Source organism: Nicotiana tabacum, chromosome 22, assembly GCF_000715075.1.
Source record: "Nicotiana tabacum cultivar K326 chromosome 22, ASM71507v2, whole genome shotgun sequence".
NCBI classification, from domain to species: Eukaryota; Viridiplantae; Streptophyta; class Magnoliopsida; order Solanales; family Solanaceae; genus Nicotiana; species Nicotiana tabacum.
In genome coordinates, this window is record NC_134101.1 from 219,705,323 (window position 1) to 219,722,034 (window position 16,712).

The following is a 16,712-nucleotide window of genomic DNA, read 5'->3' on the forward strand; positions in this document are numbered from 1 at the left end:
ACATCATCCAAAACTCATTCCGGAGCCATTTACTCAAAAGTCAAATTCTGGTCAAGTTCTCTCCGCTTAAGCTTCTAGAACTATATTCCTTCTTTCCAATTCGAATCCGATTCATCCGGAAACTGAATCCAACCCTGCATACAAGTCAATATACATAATGTGAAGCTGCTTTTGACCTCAAACTGTCGAACCGGGCGCAATTGCTCAAAATGACCAATCGGGTCATTACATGTATGGATTTATTAAGGGAATATGAGTTTGAATAAGTATTCGAACTCTTGGTATGGTGATTGGAAATCATAAGTTCCCAATTTGATTACACAACTATTATAGAGATTGAAAGATGTTTATTTAATGGAACTTTATTGGTTGGGTGTGGATGGATGGTCATATATATGATTTTGGAAGTTAATTGTGGTAGTTAGATGAAATAATTATATGGTGATGAGATGTAGAGATTTATGCCTACAAGGTGTTTGATAATATGCCTAAATGGCTTAAGTTATGGTATTTGTTACTAATATTGGGTTCCATTGGATGTTGCTATTTTAGATTGAAGGTTCTTAGTATTGTGGATCATTGTAGTATCACTATGGAGCGAAATTGAGGTATATGAGGCTAACTCTCTTTACGTTTGGGAATGTCTATGATTCTCCCTACTTCCCATTTATTATGACCATTACTAGTTTCCTCAGAAAGTGATTAGGCCTTAGTTCCATGAATAGTCGTAGAACTTCTATTCTCTAGCTTCGTAACTCATTCATGACTTTCATTCTAAACATTGTGAAATCAGTGCATAATCAATATAGACTTGGGTTTGATGCCCATGAGTCTCAGTCTAGATTACTCAGCATGTCATAAACAGTTGAAGTTTCAGTTTTTCATAATCAGTTCATGAATACATATCTCAGTCTAGCTCTATTCAACATTCAAGTATCATGTGACTCAGTATGGTTCAGCATTTCAGCATCCTGTATTCCAGTATGATTCTCAGTTCCTGAATGTTAAACACCTGTATTTGGGCCTGAAGCCGTAGTTTATATACTTTATGCATACTTGAGCCTGAGGTTGTAGTTTATGCTTTATGCATTTTTGGGCCTGAGGCCGTAGTTATTTATACGTATACTTGGGCCTGAGGCCGTAGCTTTTGCACATATATATTGGGCCCGAGGCCGTAGATTATTTAGATAAACAGGTTGTTCATCATTCAGAAGAGGGAGTATTCATATTCTTGCTTCCTTTGTTCTGTTCAGTTATCAGTTATCATTTCAGTTATCAATTATCAATTCCCAGTTATCAGCTTAGTTTCAGTTTCAGCATTTATAGTTATTTCTTTCAGTTGCTTTATATACCAGTGCAATTCAAATGTACCGATGTCCCTTTTTTCCCGGGTCCTGCATCTCACGATGCAGGTACTGGTTTACAGGTTGACGATTCAGAGCACTAGGATTCTCGTACCAGCTATTGGGTGATCCCAGTTCTTTCGGGGCATTATCATTAATTACCTTATAGTCTTTCAATATTTACAGATATTCAGTGTTTTTAGCACTTCAATAGAGGCTTCATAGACTAGAGTAACAGTTAGACAGAGTCACAAGCTTTTTATGTTTAGCAATGTTAGCTATAGACATGTTTCAGACTTGTATAGTGTTTCCACACTTTGATTTTTATCATTCAGACTTTCAATATATCAGCATCTATTAGTTTATCTTCCGCATTTAGTATGTTATGATATCACATGTTGATTCAGCCAGCCAGTTGATTTGCTTAGTCACATGTAGTCAGGCACCGAGTGTCGTGTTATGTCCAGGCCCAGATTCGGGGTGTGACATTTCAAAAATTTTCTTTTTTCTCCTTAAACTCTGTGCCGAGTCAAACTACCTCATCTAATTAATTGAAACGGCAAGAGTAGTAAAAAACTAATCAAATCGAAGAGAAAACGAAGTAATCGTATAGCATCAAAAAAGTAAAAATATATTTAGTTTTTATAGAAGTCTTTAAGGACAATGTTTTATAAAATGAATAACAACCACTTTTGTTATGTAAAACATATAGATTTACCTTTAAATTATTAAACTTATGTCAGTTACAAAGCTGCCAAACACCACTTTTCCCGCCTTATATGTATCCTGTATTACTATCACAGACTCATCAAATTTTACGTTTAGCCAAAGATACAAGAACGTAGAGATATTTGTTGTGAAAAAATCCATATTTACACAAACAAACGATTGCCTCAAGGTACTGTACGTAACAAGGCAAAGGAAAAAAAAGAGAGAGAAGAGAGAGCAAGACTCCGAAACGTTGCAGCTACCACAGTCGTAAGCACTATGACATTCGAAAAACCATCTAAAGATCGGTGACGCACGAGCCAGGATGCATCAAATTCTATTTTTTTAGGTTGATTTTTGCTCATCTATTCATATCTTACGAGAACAACACAACCTGTCGATCGAACCAGAATGAACTGTCGTCATAAAAGAGGTAATGATAGAAATTGTAATGTCAAAAAGATTACTTACTTATTTGCACGTTTCACATTTCCTGATTTTTTGTCCTCAAATGGAGACAATTGAAGTTCTTACGAGGGGAAATCCTTTTTTTTTTCCTCAAATAGAGTTTAGGATGTCCTTTCTTTTTGGCGTTAAAGTTTGTCAATTACTTGAGCAACAACCCAGTGTAATCCCTCAAATAGGTCTGGGGAGGGTAGAGTGTATACAGACCTTGCATCTACCTTCAAGAAGGCAAAAAGGTGGGAGAAATTAAAAAATAGCCAAATTTACAACTGGTCGTTCAAAAATAGCCCAGTTTCAAAAGTAATCGAAATTTAGCCACTATTTATGTAAAGATAAATTTGAGTGAAAACATTGTTCAAAACCCGGAAAATACGCCAGTATATTATACTAGAGTTCCAGCATAACTATGCTTGAACTCCAGCATATTATACTGGAGTTCCAAGATAAGTATGCTGGAACTCCAGCATAATATGATGGAGTTCCATCATAAGTACACTAGAACTCCAGCATAATATACTGGAGTTCCAGCAAGTATAATTGTCCTGTATAATATACTGGAGTTTGGAGTACCGGTGCTCCAGTCTCCAGTATATTATACTGGAGTCAGCAAAGTATACCGGTCCAGCATAATATGCTGGAATTCATACACAAGTGCACCGAACTCCAGTATATTATGCTGGACCGGTCTCTGTTGCAGCAAAATAGTGACTATTTTTCATTGACTTCGTAAACGCTGGCTATTTTTGAATGACCAATCCGAAAACTGACTATACCGTGCTATTTTTACCAAAGAAGCTGTTTCCGGTAGACCCTCGGCCCAAATCAATTTCTTGAGATTGAAAATATATGTATATTTTTATTTGGTTCATTTAATCTGGAGAAACCAAAAATGCAATTATGTTTTCTCTGGCTTCTAAACCTAGCGAAGTTTATTCCATCCTATCTGAATTCATGTTCATTCAGAGAAATTCTCAATCAACTTCGATCTCTAGAACTAAGTTAGCGTTTGAACATAAATTTGGTTAAAACTTAAAAAAAAAAAAAATGAAGATGAGATAAAAAATATTTTTTGGAAGTTAAAAAATTCATCTTCAAAAACTGTCCCAAAACTGATCACTTTTTATAATCAAACAATGTTTTAAAAACATTTCTGAAAAAATGTTCTGATATCTCAACAAATATCTGAACCTTTTTGCTCTATACCTAATGTTACGGCCAGACTGAACTGACAAGGTATTCGTTGTTCTAACCCGCTTCTTTTGGGCCTCACGATTTGTTCCTATAGGCTTTAATCCAAAATGCACCTCAACAGTTCAATTCTGGACTCGCCCTTGTATGGTTTCTTATTTTCTCCTCCTAATTCGATGGGGTTGTTAGACCTATTCTTCGAAAGAAATTTTGTTTGCATATGTCAACCCTATGTATAACAAACTCATTTGTTCCAATATTTTTTGTTTTTTATAGTGAATGACTGTTTTATAACAGTATTTGACTTTAATTTATAATATATTTTGGATATTATAGATAAAAATTATCCAATTTTTTTTATGCTCAGTAGTTAAATATTGAAGAAAGTTAATACATTATTAATAAATTCATAAATAAAAGTATAAAGATTAAACTCTAAGGCAAACATTTTAAAGCTACCTAAAAAATAAATTCTTTCAAGATTGATGGAAGAATTTTATAATTGTAGCTTGTCACGTAGATTTCATTCTCTTACTAGCGACGCTTGAATGAGCGAAGATTCGTGTCCAAATTTTCAGCAAAAAGGTATCTAATGATTTTTCCTTGAAGACAATCTAAGAGTTTAACAGTTAAATTTTCTATTTTAATATTTTTTGGAATTTTTCCAATGAAAAAGATATCATGTGCAAATCTTCAAATTTTTTATCTTATCCAAGATAGACACTTTATTTAATGGAAAAGATTATGTGCATATTTTTAGAATTATTATTAGTAATCTTAAAGATTCTATTTGGCTTTTATAGAGGGATAATTTTACAAAGAGAGTTCTGATATAAATATAACCATTGTTGTTATAAGTAAAAAGTTGTTATCGAGAGGTAAAATATAACTTAAAAATTGGTTTTATAGTGAAGAAAACTTGTTGTTATTGAAGAAAACTTGATTTTTATAGTGAATGACTGATATATAGGTATGTTGTTATAGAGAGGTATGATGGAAACTAAAGCACAAATACAGATGTGAATAATTTAAACAAAGTGACTGAAGTAAGACATCCAAGGCAGGTTGTATCCTCTTGAAGTACTATCTGGACTCATGTTAACCTCAAGTTGGTGACTTCAGTATTCTAGGAAATGTGTGATACTATAGTTTTAAGCAGATAGTTGGTAATCTCATATATTTTGTATTGGTTATTTTCCATTTTCAGTGTACAAGAATGGCCGAGAAAGAAGTTCCATGTACAGAGAATATTAAAAGCCCAGTATCCATATTCTTTAGAGATATAAGGTACTTGTTAAAGTTTTTGCCTTTTACTTTTTATTTTCTTGGTCATCAACTTATCAATCTGAAATGTGCAAGAACTTTAAGATTGTCATTTCTTTCCTTCAAGGAGCCTAAGAAAATATTTCCTGGAAAGTATTAAGTTATATACACCATAGCATATGTCACATCATCAGGTCACCTTTACCTTCTTGAACAGAGTTGGTCTGCTTATAAGAAAATTCCGTTAGATTCGGCCAAGAGTAACCTTGAAAAATTTCTACTTTACGAAGAAATATAGAGAATAGGAACCTTGAACCAAATTCAGAACTTGTCTTTGTATGGCAGGAAGCTCTCAATTTATTTTATACATTACTTTCTTCACAAGGTTCAGTGACCCTCTTTAGATCATTCTGTAATATTCCAGTTGTTACCGCAAGGAATGACATCATAGTTCCTGAAAAGTAATAACAATCAAAGCCGTAGGTGGGTATTCAAATAAAGGAGAGCACCTTGCTAAACAAAGGCCCTCGGAAAAGTAGAGAAACCTACAAATAAATAAAAAAATACTGTTGTAGTAGGCTGTAGATTGCCTTATTTTCAAGATTACAAATCTCATATTTTAAGGAGGTTTACCTGTAAATATCATTTGGGCGAACTAATAGTGTAAAAAGATTTCTTATCCTCATAGTGTATATAATTTAAACTCTTTTCGGAAATGAATTTACATTTACAAGAAAAGTAGTCTAATAAGAATTGACTGCATTTGTAAGAGCCCTCTGCTTTTCCAAAATTAATTGAAAATCTGTATGTAAAGCCACCTCTGATATACATGGAGAGTAAGTTGTAATGGAGTAGGAGATGAAAGTTTCTTGAGTGTCAAAGTAAACAAGATTTTCCCTTCTAATTGTTTTTTAATTTTTTTTTTTTTTTTTTTTTTTTTGGGAGCAGATCAATATTTAAATTGGATGAGCTTGGCCATGAAATAGCAAGAATAGCCCTACCTGCGGCACTAGCTTTGACAGCAGATCCTGTTGCATCTCTGGTTGATACAGCATTCATTGGCCATATAGGTATCAACTTCACAATTTCAATTTCAATGTATTCCATTCATTAACGTAACTGGTAAATATGCTGCCATGTGACCAGGAGGTCACGAAGGTCACGGGTTCGAGCCGTGGAAATAGCCTCTTGCAGAAATGCAGGGTAAGCTACAATAGACCCTTGTGGTCCGGCCCTTCCCCGAACCCCGCGCATAGCAGGAGCTTAGTGCACCGGGCTGCCCTTTTTAGTGTAAAGAAATTTTATATTATGTGATCTGTCTTATTTTCAGGTTATTAATTGCACCTTTTACGGACATCTAACTGTCGTTATCATTTCGATGATCTGATAGTGTAAAAATTCTTTTTCGCTGTCAGTGTCAAGAAGTAATTAAGCTCAACACAAAAAGTGGTGATCATAGGTCATAGTTATCAACTAGGTTGATCATTAAGCAAAACAGGTTTCGAATCATCAACATAAACTCTACATTTATCGACACAGGTCCAATTGAGCAGGCTGCTGTGGGAGTTTCAATTGCTGTATTCAATCAAGCATCAAAGATTGCAATATTTCCCCTGGTCAGTGTAACAACTTCTTTCGTCGCTGAGGAAGATACCATCACGAAAGCAAGCCAGGACCTGCAAAATGATAAGATCAAGGAACAAAATGAAGGAGATGCTGAAGCAATGGATACTGATTCACCATCAAACAGTGAAAGCAAAAGCCTGATACCTAAAAATGGTATGTCGAAAAATGAAAATCCAGGCTCAGGTTCTCGTTACACACTCAAGAACGATGGACGTGCAAGTTCCTTGTGCTTTTGATAATGACACTATCTTTTCTTTTACCTGCAGATTCTACAGGGAGTGTATGCAAGTCCGTAAAGATGGCTTCTAGCTTTGAGGTTGTGAAGCCTAAGCCCGAAAAGAGGCACATTCCATCTGCCTCGGCTGCATTAATTATTGGCGCCGTCCTTGGCATCATCCAAGCAGCATTTCTAATTGCTGGAGCAAAGCCTTTATTAAAGTTCATGGGAATCAAACCTGTAAGTTGATCTCTGCATAAACAGGAGAGGGAGAGAAATATCTCTTTTTTTTTCCAATGGAATACAAATTCTTGTATCCTGCTCCCAGCTGTTGGTGCCATTTTTTTTTTGCCTTTTCTTTTTGATAATCGTGCTAATAGCTACTTCTCCTTTTCATTTTGTCCTTGAGCCGAGGGTCTTGAGAAATAGCCTCTCTACCTCCATGAGGTAGGGCTAAGGTGTGCGTACACACTACTCTCCCCATACCCCACTTGTGGGATTAATACTGGATATGTTGTTGTAATCGTGGTGTCCGAGGCAGCTTGCCCACACTTCGACTAATTTCACTGGATACCTGTTATTCCCACTAGTACAGGTACCAGGTAACTCTGTTCAGCTTGGACAGATGGGAAGAAATCACCTGGTGTTTTTGTCTCCGCTGGAATTTGAACCTGATGGTTCTCAATCCGTTTCATTGACCACTAGACTATTTTCTTTCGCTTTTCCTTTTTGCGGCAATTGGTGAAGGGGGTTGAGAGGCTCTCATAGTTTTAATTTCTGGTTATATGTGATAATTTTACAGGGCTCAGCTATGTCAAAACCAGCAGAAGATTACCTGAGATTGAGGTCACTTGGTGCACCAGCAGTTCTCCTCTCATTAGCAATGCAAGGAGTATTTCGAGGATTTAAAGACACAAAAACTCCATTATTTGCAACTGGTAAGCAATTAAGAATATGTGACAGAATCAAACTTCCATAATGGACAAATCAAAATTCCAGTTTAAAAAAGAAACTCTATTTCATTTAAGAACTAGGAAAAGGTGAATTGAGTTGAAGGTGTGGAGATCGAGAATTAGGGTAGAAGGCTAGTAGGAAGTCGCGAGCGTATCCTTCTCTTACCTGTAAGATTAGTAGTATACTCATATTTTCATATACCTCGACCTGTATTATTACCAGTTATTTCTTTTGCTTCAGTTTTCTTGTTATCCTATTGTTGTTGGTAATATGTCGTGTTACTGTTTCCTTTCCATGGTTTGTACAATATTGTTTTCTTTTCAACAAGTGATGTGACTATGCCTCCCCTATGTCGAGGGTCTATCCAAAACAGCCTCTCTACCTTCACAAGGTAGAGGTAAGACTGTGTACACACTACCCTCTTCAAACTCCACTTGTAGGTTTGTTGTTGTTGTTGAAGAGGTGAATTGAAGTTGACTCAGTTTTTTCTGTTTCTGTTTCTGTTTTTTTGACATCATACAGTGGCTGGAGATTTGGCAAATATTATTTTGGACCCGATATTCATGTTTGTTTTCCATCTTGGTGTCCGAGGTGCTGCAATTGCTCATGTAATTTCTCAGTGAGTAGATTCTAATCTCTACTTAAAGATAAGATTGTGAGGCAACAGTTTCACTGATAAGATTTTTTGGAAATGCTGAGACATATATTCTTATTTGAATTGGTATTACAGGTACCTAATTTCAGTTATACTGTTTTGGAGACTAATGGAAAAGGTTGATCTTGTACCTCCTAGTCTCAAATATCTTCAATTTGCTCGATTTCTTACAAACGGTGAGGATCTCCGATGCTGTAAATTACTAAAGTTATTTTAAACCAGCTCCATATTTGTCAAATGAGGCTCTGGAATTTCTTAAATCACATTCTTATTTTATCAAAATAAGCAATGTTTGCTTTCTTTCCAAGTTATATTGTTCACTGATTCCTTATTACCAAGTGTCAAATTAATCCAAACTCCTTAAAATATATGATAAAACACTAGAATTTCGACAAGAAATACTGGCGCTAGTCCGAGAGGATCTTCCCATGAGAATACCAAAGATCTCTTATACTACATGTTCAGCACAAAATCATCAAAGAAACATGATTTCTTACATGTGATACTATGGTCAATGCATGTGTTTACGATGGGGTACTCTGATGACTATGTTAACTGATTTTTTTGATCGCTTTTTCTTTTTTCGTCCTAATTTCAGGCTTCCTATTGTTAGTGAGGGTAATAGCAGTGACATTCTGTGTAACATTAGCTGCATCTTTGGCTGCAAGATTAGGAGCCACACAAATGGCTGCATTTCAAGTCTGCTTGCAGGTTTGGCTAGCTACATCTCTTTTAGCTGATGGGTTGGCTGTTGCGGGTCAGGTGAGATATGATTTCTCGTACCAACATCTTTTCGCCTGTCTCAGATAGACTAAACGAACATACGTTTAAGTTATTGGTTCTAAATTAACAATTTGTACATATTCAATAAATTTTTTAAGACAAGCATACGGTTTGGACCAAAGCTACTGGCTTCGGCCAAACTCATATTCCCATAGGCAGACCTATGCTATATAAAGAGGGGTCACCGGCACCCGTAAAGTTCGGCAAAAATTCGATGTATACATGTATATGCCTTTAGAAAATAGTGATATATTAGTAGTGGGCACCCTATATGCAAAGTAAATTTTGGTTGAATTCAAAAGTGCACCCACAACCTTCAAATCCTGCGTCTGCCTCTGCATATTCCGCATTCTAGCTCCGGCCATAAAGACTTGTAGCTACTAAAATAGAAGAAAGGAAATTATTTGCTCCCAAAATCAACAATGCTTGGCTCCTTGGGTGGCATTTTAGGAAGTTAGCTTGCAGCACAGTTTGGAACAAAATTGTCAGTTAACAATTTATTTTGAAGGTTAATTTTGTGAATCAGAAACCAGTAAGAGGGATTCTTTTCTCAGAGACAATGTGTATAGAATAATAACTACTCAAAGTTGAGGATCTTTACATATGTCCATCATATTGTTTTAAATATCTCGAACGAAACACATTTGTACTTTCATATTCACCACCACGCGAAAGCATATGTGAACAAACTTCAAAAATTCAATGTTCCTTTCCCTTTTCAGGCAATACTAGCAAGTGCATTTGCTCAAGAGGACTTCACTAGGTGTACTGCAACAGCATCAAGGGTGTTACAGGTACTAATGTTGTTCAATAACACGGAATTCACATATATTTCCAGTAGCAAATGAGCTAGTAACGGTCGAGTTCTTGAAACGTGCAGTTGGGAGTAGTTCTAGGGTTGATACTAGCACTTACACTTGGAGTTTGTTTACACTATGGAGCAAGAGTATTTACAAAAGACGTCGATGTCCTACACCTAATTGGCATTGGTATTCCGGTAATCACCATCTATAAACATGTCATTCATACACTTACAAATCTTTCACAGTGAAAGACTTGGTTTAGAACTTACCATTTACCAATTCTTCCAATTTCAGTTCGTCGCAGCAACTCAACCAATCAATTGCCTCGCCTTTGTCTTTGACGGTGTAAACTTTGGCGCAGCTGACTTTGCATATTCTGCATACTCAATGGTAAGCTGACAATGACATATTCGTTTCTTTCTGTCAACTCATAATAAACATACTATGCTCAAAATGGTCCACAAGTTTCAACAAAAAAACGACAGATATAAAACTTTTCTTCTATATTGTTAAAGATTGTAGCATAACAATATTAGTCTCAACTCGAAGATAAAAATATTCCAAATAGAGAAGGACCCTCTCGAAGATAAAAATCTTTTTTCGCGATGATCCGAGAATATTACAATTTTTTTAAATTATCCGGATGAAAGTATAACAGTTATTAACAAGAATTATTCGATCTTCAGCTTACAGTGGCTATTTTCAGCATAGTGTTGTTGCTCATTCTATCATCAAGTTTTGGACTTATTGGAATTTGGATAGCTCTAACCATATATATGAGCCTAAGAGCTTTAGCTGGCTTCGGGAGGTAAGCATCAGCATCCTAAATAATGCAGATTCAAGCGACCACACGAATGCAGAAGCATAATTTGTTTATTTTCTGCTTCACCATTTGCAGGATAGGCACTGGAACTGGACCCTGGAAGTTCCTCAGGAGCTGAAAGTCTCTGTTAGACTACTAATTATTATAGAAACACGCGCACTTCCATACAGTAAATTTGTACAGAAACCTGAAATTCTTTATAAGGACCAAAGAAGCATAGGAGAGACCTTATAAGGCAATTTTATTCATTGGTGTATGTACTCTTTTGTAGTTTGAGAAAATAGGAAAAACAATGTATATGTACACAGTGCTCTTTTCCATCCATTTCATTTAATTCAATCAACACTAGTAAATGCAATCATTTTGTTTATTTTCCCTCGAAGCAAACCAAGTTCCTCCAACACAAATTTTTTTTGAAACACTAAGAAATTTAACATCTTTCTCATTACAATGCCATTAACTTTTACATTTTGTCATTCACATAATTTGTTGTAAGCTCTAGCTTGTACAAAAAAATAAACACTCTTTATACTCAAAATAAGACAGGGGAATGATAAGTTACGGTGGAAGGCTGAAAGCACACTGAGCACATGGTATGAATCGCTTCGGGTTTATAACTAGAACCTAAGTTGCTCAGACTCTTCACTTTCGGTGCCGTGTCGTGTGGGATTCATACCGGATATGGTCAACCGACTTTGGGTACTTTGACCAAATTCGACAGAAAAATTCGGGACAAATACAATAATTTTTGAAATCAAAATAAAAATTAGGGTAAATTGAAGAAAATGAAATATCTTGTATATAGAAATTTCTGTGTTAGTCCTTTTCCTTTTATCACCTTCTCGGATTCTCTAGTTGATTAATATTTTCTCCTTCTCGGATTACCTGGTAAGTTTTCTCATAATGTCTCGTAATATAGACATAATTTTATAACTCTATTTTTAGATATTTGAAGTATTTTTAACCGAATCCCCGCACCCGTATCCGTACTTAAATCCGTACCCCCGAATCTTAAAACTTAGACCATGAAGGATCCAACCTCTAGATCCGCACCCGTATCAGACACCAACACCCGAGTCCGAGCAACTTAGACTAGAAGCACCCCTTTTCTGGATCCACCTCACATCAATAACCTGACCCCTGGCACCTATAGGTATTTTTAACTTTGAAAGTTATACTTTAGGAGTTGATTAGTGTCATAAAAGTGATCAGGCCAGGCACAAATCACATTTAAAATGGGAAAAAAAACTCTAGTGAATTCCTTGTTGACTTCAAAAGTTCAAAAAAAAACAAACTTTCCTAAACTGAGACAAGAAGATTTGACAAATAGGCAAATTGCAACTCAAGAAGATAAAGTGAGTCTTCTTGATTTGAAGTTATTTGAAAAAATTGGTGACTAGGAATCGTTTGTGCTAGAATTTGAAGGCTTTGTTTTAATTTGAGATCATTCCGAGCAGATTTGGGGTGGTTGCACATAAAAATTATGCGTATCGGGTAGACTTTGATGAATAATTTAACAAATAGGTCGACTGCGGATAACACAAAATTACGCCGATCTGGTTGAGTTTGGTGAACGAACAATCACAAAATAATGTCAACCGGGTAGAGCTTGTGAACAATTAGGTAAAATAAATATAGCATAAACTCAACTGATCCGGTAGAGAAATCCCTAAGAGCTACGCGGGTCTCGAGATTTTTTTGTAAATACATTCAAAAAGGGTGACAATATTTAAAGACCAACCCCTTGGGCCATTCCTGTCAATCACCCCTGCTATTTGCACATTTCTGAAAAGATAATTCTGGTACATCCTTTCATAGTAAGAGAAACAATATGGGGAGACTGAACAATAAGTCATAGTAAAAGCCACAGTTTCTTTTACAACTCCCATTACTCTATTTTGCAAAAACCATGTTCATTACACATAAAGGCATAAAAGACAAATAGAAAGTTACAATAAAGATAGAGCACAGGTATTACATAATGTGAAGTTACAGTTTGTGGTACTCACATGTCAACCAATAATTACATCTATTAATGCAGAATCAGAACAACTCTCGAGCAGCTTCACTGACTCAGTTGAACTCATTGAAGAACTTAGATTGAATTCCAGTGAAGTTGGTTGCAGCGATTCAGAAGGCCTAGGAGGCATTTGCAAAGCTTGTAATTCACCTTCAAGCATTTCAACTACTTTAGTCATCGAGGGACGATCAAGTGGATTCATTTGTATGCACCACAAGGCAACTAAAGTCAGCTTCTTTATAATCTTCTTTTCATCATCATGCGTCTCGTCTAGTACTTCAATTTCCTTTTCCTTGTCGATTTGATCATAGATCCAATGTGGGAAATACTGGCTTGACATATCCTCTCTTGCTGCCGAGTTACTTTTCATGCCTGCCATCTCAATTAGTAGCATTCCAAAGCTATAAACATCTGCCTTATAAGATACGGGACCAATGCTTCTGTTGATCAATTCTGGAGCTACATATCCAATTGTTCCCCTTGCTGCTGTTAGAGTAATGATGCTGTTATCCGTTGGGTATAATTTGGCAAGACCAAAGTCAGATATTTTTGGAACGAAATTCTCATCCAAAAGTATATTATGCGGCTTGATGTCAAAATGTAGAATTTGTATGTCACAACCTCGATGTAAATATTCAATACCTCGAGCAACTCCAAGAGCAATTTCAGACTTTCTTTGCCAGCTTAGTAGAGTTCCTCCTTCTCGGGGTGTGATGTACTTGTCAAGTGATCCATTGGGCATGAAGTCATATACGAGGGCACGTTTAGATCTCTCAGCACAATAGCCAATAAGTTGTACCACGTTAACATGATGAATCCTCCCGATTGTGGCAACCTCGTTGATGAAGTCTTGCCCATCAGCTTTGGGCTTGGTCAAGATCTTCATTGCAACATCAGGACCACTTCGGAGCTTGCCTTTATATACTGAACCATAACCTCCTTGGCCTAATTTCTCTTTGAAATTCCCAGTCATCTTCCTTATGCTGGAGTAGGGGTATCGAATGGGCATGAAATTGTTTCTATTATGCAGGAAACTTTCAATTGCATCAAAGATCGACATATGCCTTCTTCGTAATTCAATCATTAGAAACACAAATATGCATGGGAATAGTACCATTCTTGCCAAAAGGCTAAGCCCTGTGTACAGCCATCATAAAGTAAGACTTTTGTGTGGCAGTGTTTGACTGCTCACAATATTTAGATTAGAAAGAAAGACTTTTGAATTTCTGATATAAAACGAATCATAGAAATTTTGTCGCTTTAAAAAAATTAATTAATGATAAAATGAGAAGTTTAAAGTTAAATTGTCTTTTAAATAAGAAAATAACATTCTTATTGGTATAGACTAAAAGGGTGAGTACACAACATAAACTGGGATTTACTTTTCTATTTTTATTATTACTATCCATAATATAACATATAAATTAAATGATAATTTTATCAAGATTTATCATATGAAATGAAACAGTGTCAATAAAAAGGAATTCAGTCTGTGTTAGTTTAAATTGATTTCAAGTCGAGCGGTCTATAGTTCAGTTCTTCTCTTCTTAAGAATCAATAATAAATTTTAAAGACAACAGATGTGGCTTACCAAGTGGAATGAAGCCTGCAAGAACACCAACAATTAATAACACAGTTAATCTCACTTGCTACTGTTTACCGTTTATATAATCCTAGCATGTATACAACCAGAATTGACACTAGAACGAGTTCTTACTTTCAAGAACGAGGTGAAGATGTCTTGGAGTAACTTGATTGTGTTTGTTCAAAGAGCATATCCAGGAACCCCCAAAAACAAAATAGAGAGAGAGGGTGAGAAAATGAATGAGAGAGACCTTTACAGATTACATAGAAAAATGCTAAAAACGTCTTAAGTTCTGGCAAGACATCAGGAATATTCTTACCACATGAAGTTTTGAAGAAATGAAAATTGTAAACCGTGCAGGTGTAATCCAGACAGCGAACATTCCTTGAATTTTCACCTACGCATTCATATATATTGGGGCAGTTGTTACAGTAAACACTAAACCATGAAAGTTCAAAACCATACGCCAAAGCATTATGCAGCTCTAAGATTGAAATATAAACATTTGCATCATCAATAGTAGGCCGTGAAGTCAGTGACATGAGGTTTACACTACATCCCACTCCCAAATCAGATGGATATAGGTTTCCCGTAGCTGCATACGTGTGTCCCTTGGAAGAAACATTGGAAGCATCACTCCTGTTGAGACAATTAGTGATTTCCACAAAGGCAGGAGAATTCATGGCAAATGGACAGCTGAAAATAGTGATTGGCCGCACAGCTAAAGGAGCATAAGAACCATCAGAACCAACACTTTTAAAAAAATTAAATTGAGAAGGGAAAGTGTCATATGTAGTTGAATGCTGCGGAAGAGAGCAAACAACTTGTTCTCTTATACCAGGATCTACAAGGCGGATAGTGGAGTTATCGTAATTGATGGATTGCACATAGTAGTTCCGAGACCCATTCAAATTTTCAGTAAATATCGTGAATATGATGCGATTTCCTTTGCAGCTTAATTCATAGTTTTCGTCGCCACAGTGCTTTGGATCAGTTTTCAATCGAAAGGGGTAGCTGATGTTCTTAATATGCCCACAACTAGAAGGTGCACACTGCTGGTTCTGTTCGGCAAATGGGGTGTCAGAGAGCTGTAAGAAGATGAGGATTGTAAGAACTGAAAGAAACTTGGTTCCTCCAGACATTTTCATGGTTAACTGTGTGTTTCTTTTTGGGTTTTTCCCTTTTCAGTGCTGGTGCCAAACACTGCAAGTAGTAGTCAAGAAGATAAATTTTTCATCCCCCTCCTTTTCTTGGCCCACAAAATACCAATTATGCTGTTGCAAAAGAAAGAAATGAAGTCACTAAATCCTAAATGAAAAGTCATCAGTCTTCACTCTTCACAAAGAAAGAGAAGTCATTAATGGATGCAAGACTTCTATTAATACTGTTTACGGTACAAAGTCATCAAATTAAACAAAAGTCCAAGTCTTCACAAAGAAAGAGAGTCATTAATGGATGCAACACTTTTCTTGATAATGTATCAAAAAAGAAACATCAATATTGACTTTTGGTCCAACCAGCAAAGTCACCTCGGATGCGTTCCCCAAACCTTACATGAGAACAGAATACTGGTGTTGAAAGGCACCTCAGATGCTTGCTGAGGTGCTTGCTGCCAGGAAGAGGCGGGACTGTATGGGGGACGCTGGCATAAGGCATGGGCATTGGGGGCATGCACGGCTTGTCCGTGCTACGTCCCTGATGTTCGCAAACCGCACCGGCAAATACTCGTGTGTGCTCGTAGTACGCCTGGTGGTGACACCGCTCGTGGCAAACATTGGCTTTTGGCAACGAACGGGGGAGCGTCGTGCAAGTAGCGCCGCAAAATGCTGTGCGCATGGGACTAAGCTCAGTACATGTCGATTGTCATTGGATGTTACGGGCAAATTCGGGCCCTTCAAACAGATTAATGCAAGACTTGTCAAAGTTTTATATTTGTCACTGGCACAACTACAAGCTTGATTATTAAGGTCTTTAGTAGAGATGACCATCTTTTTCCTCTTGCACTTACTTCTCATAATTTGAATATCCAACACGGTATATGAAATTTTCTATCAATTTCTTTGTCAATTTTAGATTGACTGAATATTAATGATGAGAAATAAATTTTTCTATTTATTCAATTGTAGCCTGATCACGCTCAACTATGCCTTACAAAAGGACAATGCGGACGTTGCAAATATAACCTGAGTATTTATGCCCAGAGTCGAATCCACAGAGAATTAACCTATCAATTACTTTCGTTGGACTTACTAAATTCTTTAGAATCAAATTCCCCAAAC

The 16,712-nt window shown here is 36.4% G+C and overlaps 2 protein-coding genes across 5 annotated transcripts; one reads left to right on the top strand and one right to left on the bottom strand.

The window, feature by feature from the left end:
- The first annotated feature begins 4,804 nt into the window (after positions 1–4,804).
- On the top strand, positions 4,805–11,215 carry LOC107823327 (protein DETOXIFICATION 42-like). Of its 3 annotated transcripts, none has more exons than XM_016649951.2 (13): positions 4,805–4,991; positions 5,916–6,037; positions 6,507–6,746; positions 6,860–7,050; positions 7,613–7,748; positions 8,287–8,383; positions 8,495–8,595; positions 9,018–9,181; positions 9,925–9,996; positions 10,083–10,199; positions 10,300–10,395; positions 10,712–10,813; positions 10,904–11,215. In XM_016649951.2, the coding sequence occupies exons 1-13, from the start codon at positions 4,921–4,923 to the stop codon at positions 11,060–11,062; spliced, it is 1,668 nt and encodes a 555-aa protein (XP_016505437.2). In that variant the 5' UTR covers positions 4,805–4,920; the 3' UTR covers positions 11,063–11,215. The 3 variants fall into 3 exon arrangements, with proteins under 3 accessions (XP_016505437.2, XP_016505438.1, XP_016505439.2); XM_016649952.2 differs by having other exon boundaries at positions 4,806–4,991; positions 9,018–9,130; XM_016649953.2 differs by having other exon boundaries at positions 4,807–4,991; positions 10,692–10,813.
- A 1,446-nt stretch (positions 11,216–12,661) lies between these two features.
- LOC107823326 (rust resistance kinase Lr10-like) lies at positions 12,662–15,927 on the bottom strand. Of its 2 annotated transcripts, XM_016649949.2 has the most exons (4): positions 14,753–15,927; positions 14,566–14,598; positions 14,440–14,454; positions 12,662–13,985 (listed from the first exon to the last, which is right to left on the bottom strand). In XM_016649949.2, exons 1-4 carry the CDS (start codon positions 15,579–15,581, stop codon positions 12,841–12,843), a joined length of 2,022 nt encoding a protein of 673 aa, XP_016505435.1. In that variant the 5' UTR covers positions 15,582–15,927; the 3' UTR covers positions 12,662–12,840. The 2 variants fall into 2 exon arrangements, with proteins under 2 accessions (XP_016505435.1, XP_016505436.1); XM_016649950.2 differs by lacking the exon at positions 14,440–14,454 and having other exon boundaries at positions 14,753–15,926.
- Positions 15,928–16,712: the final 785 nt, after the last annotated feature.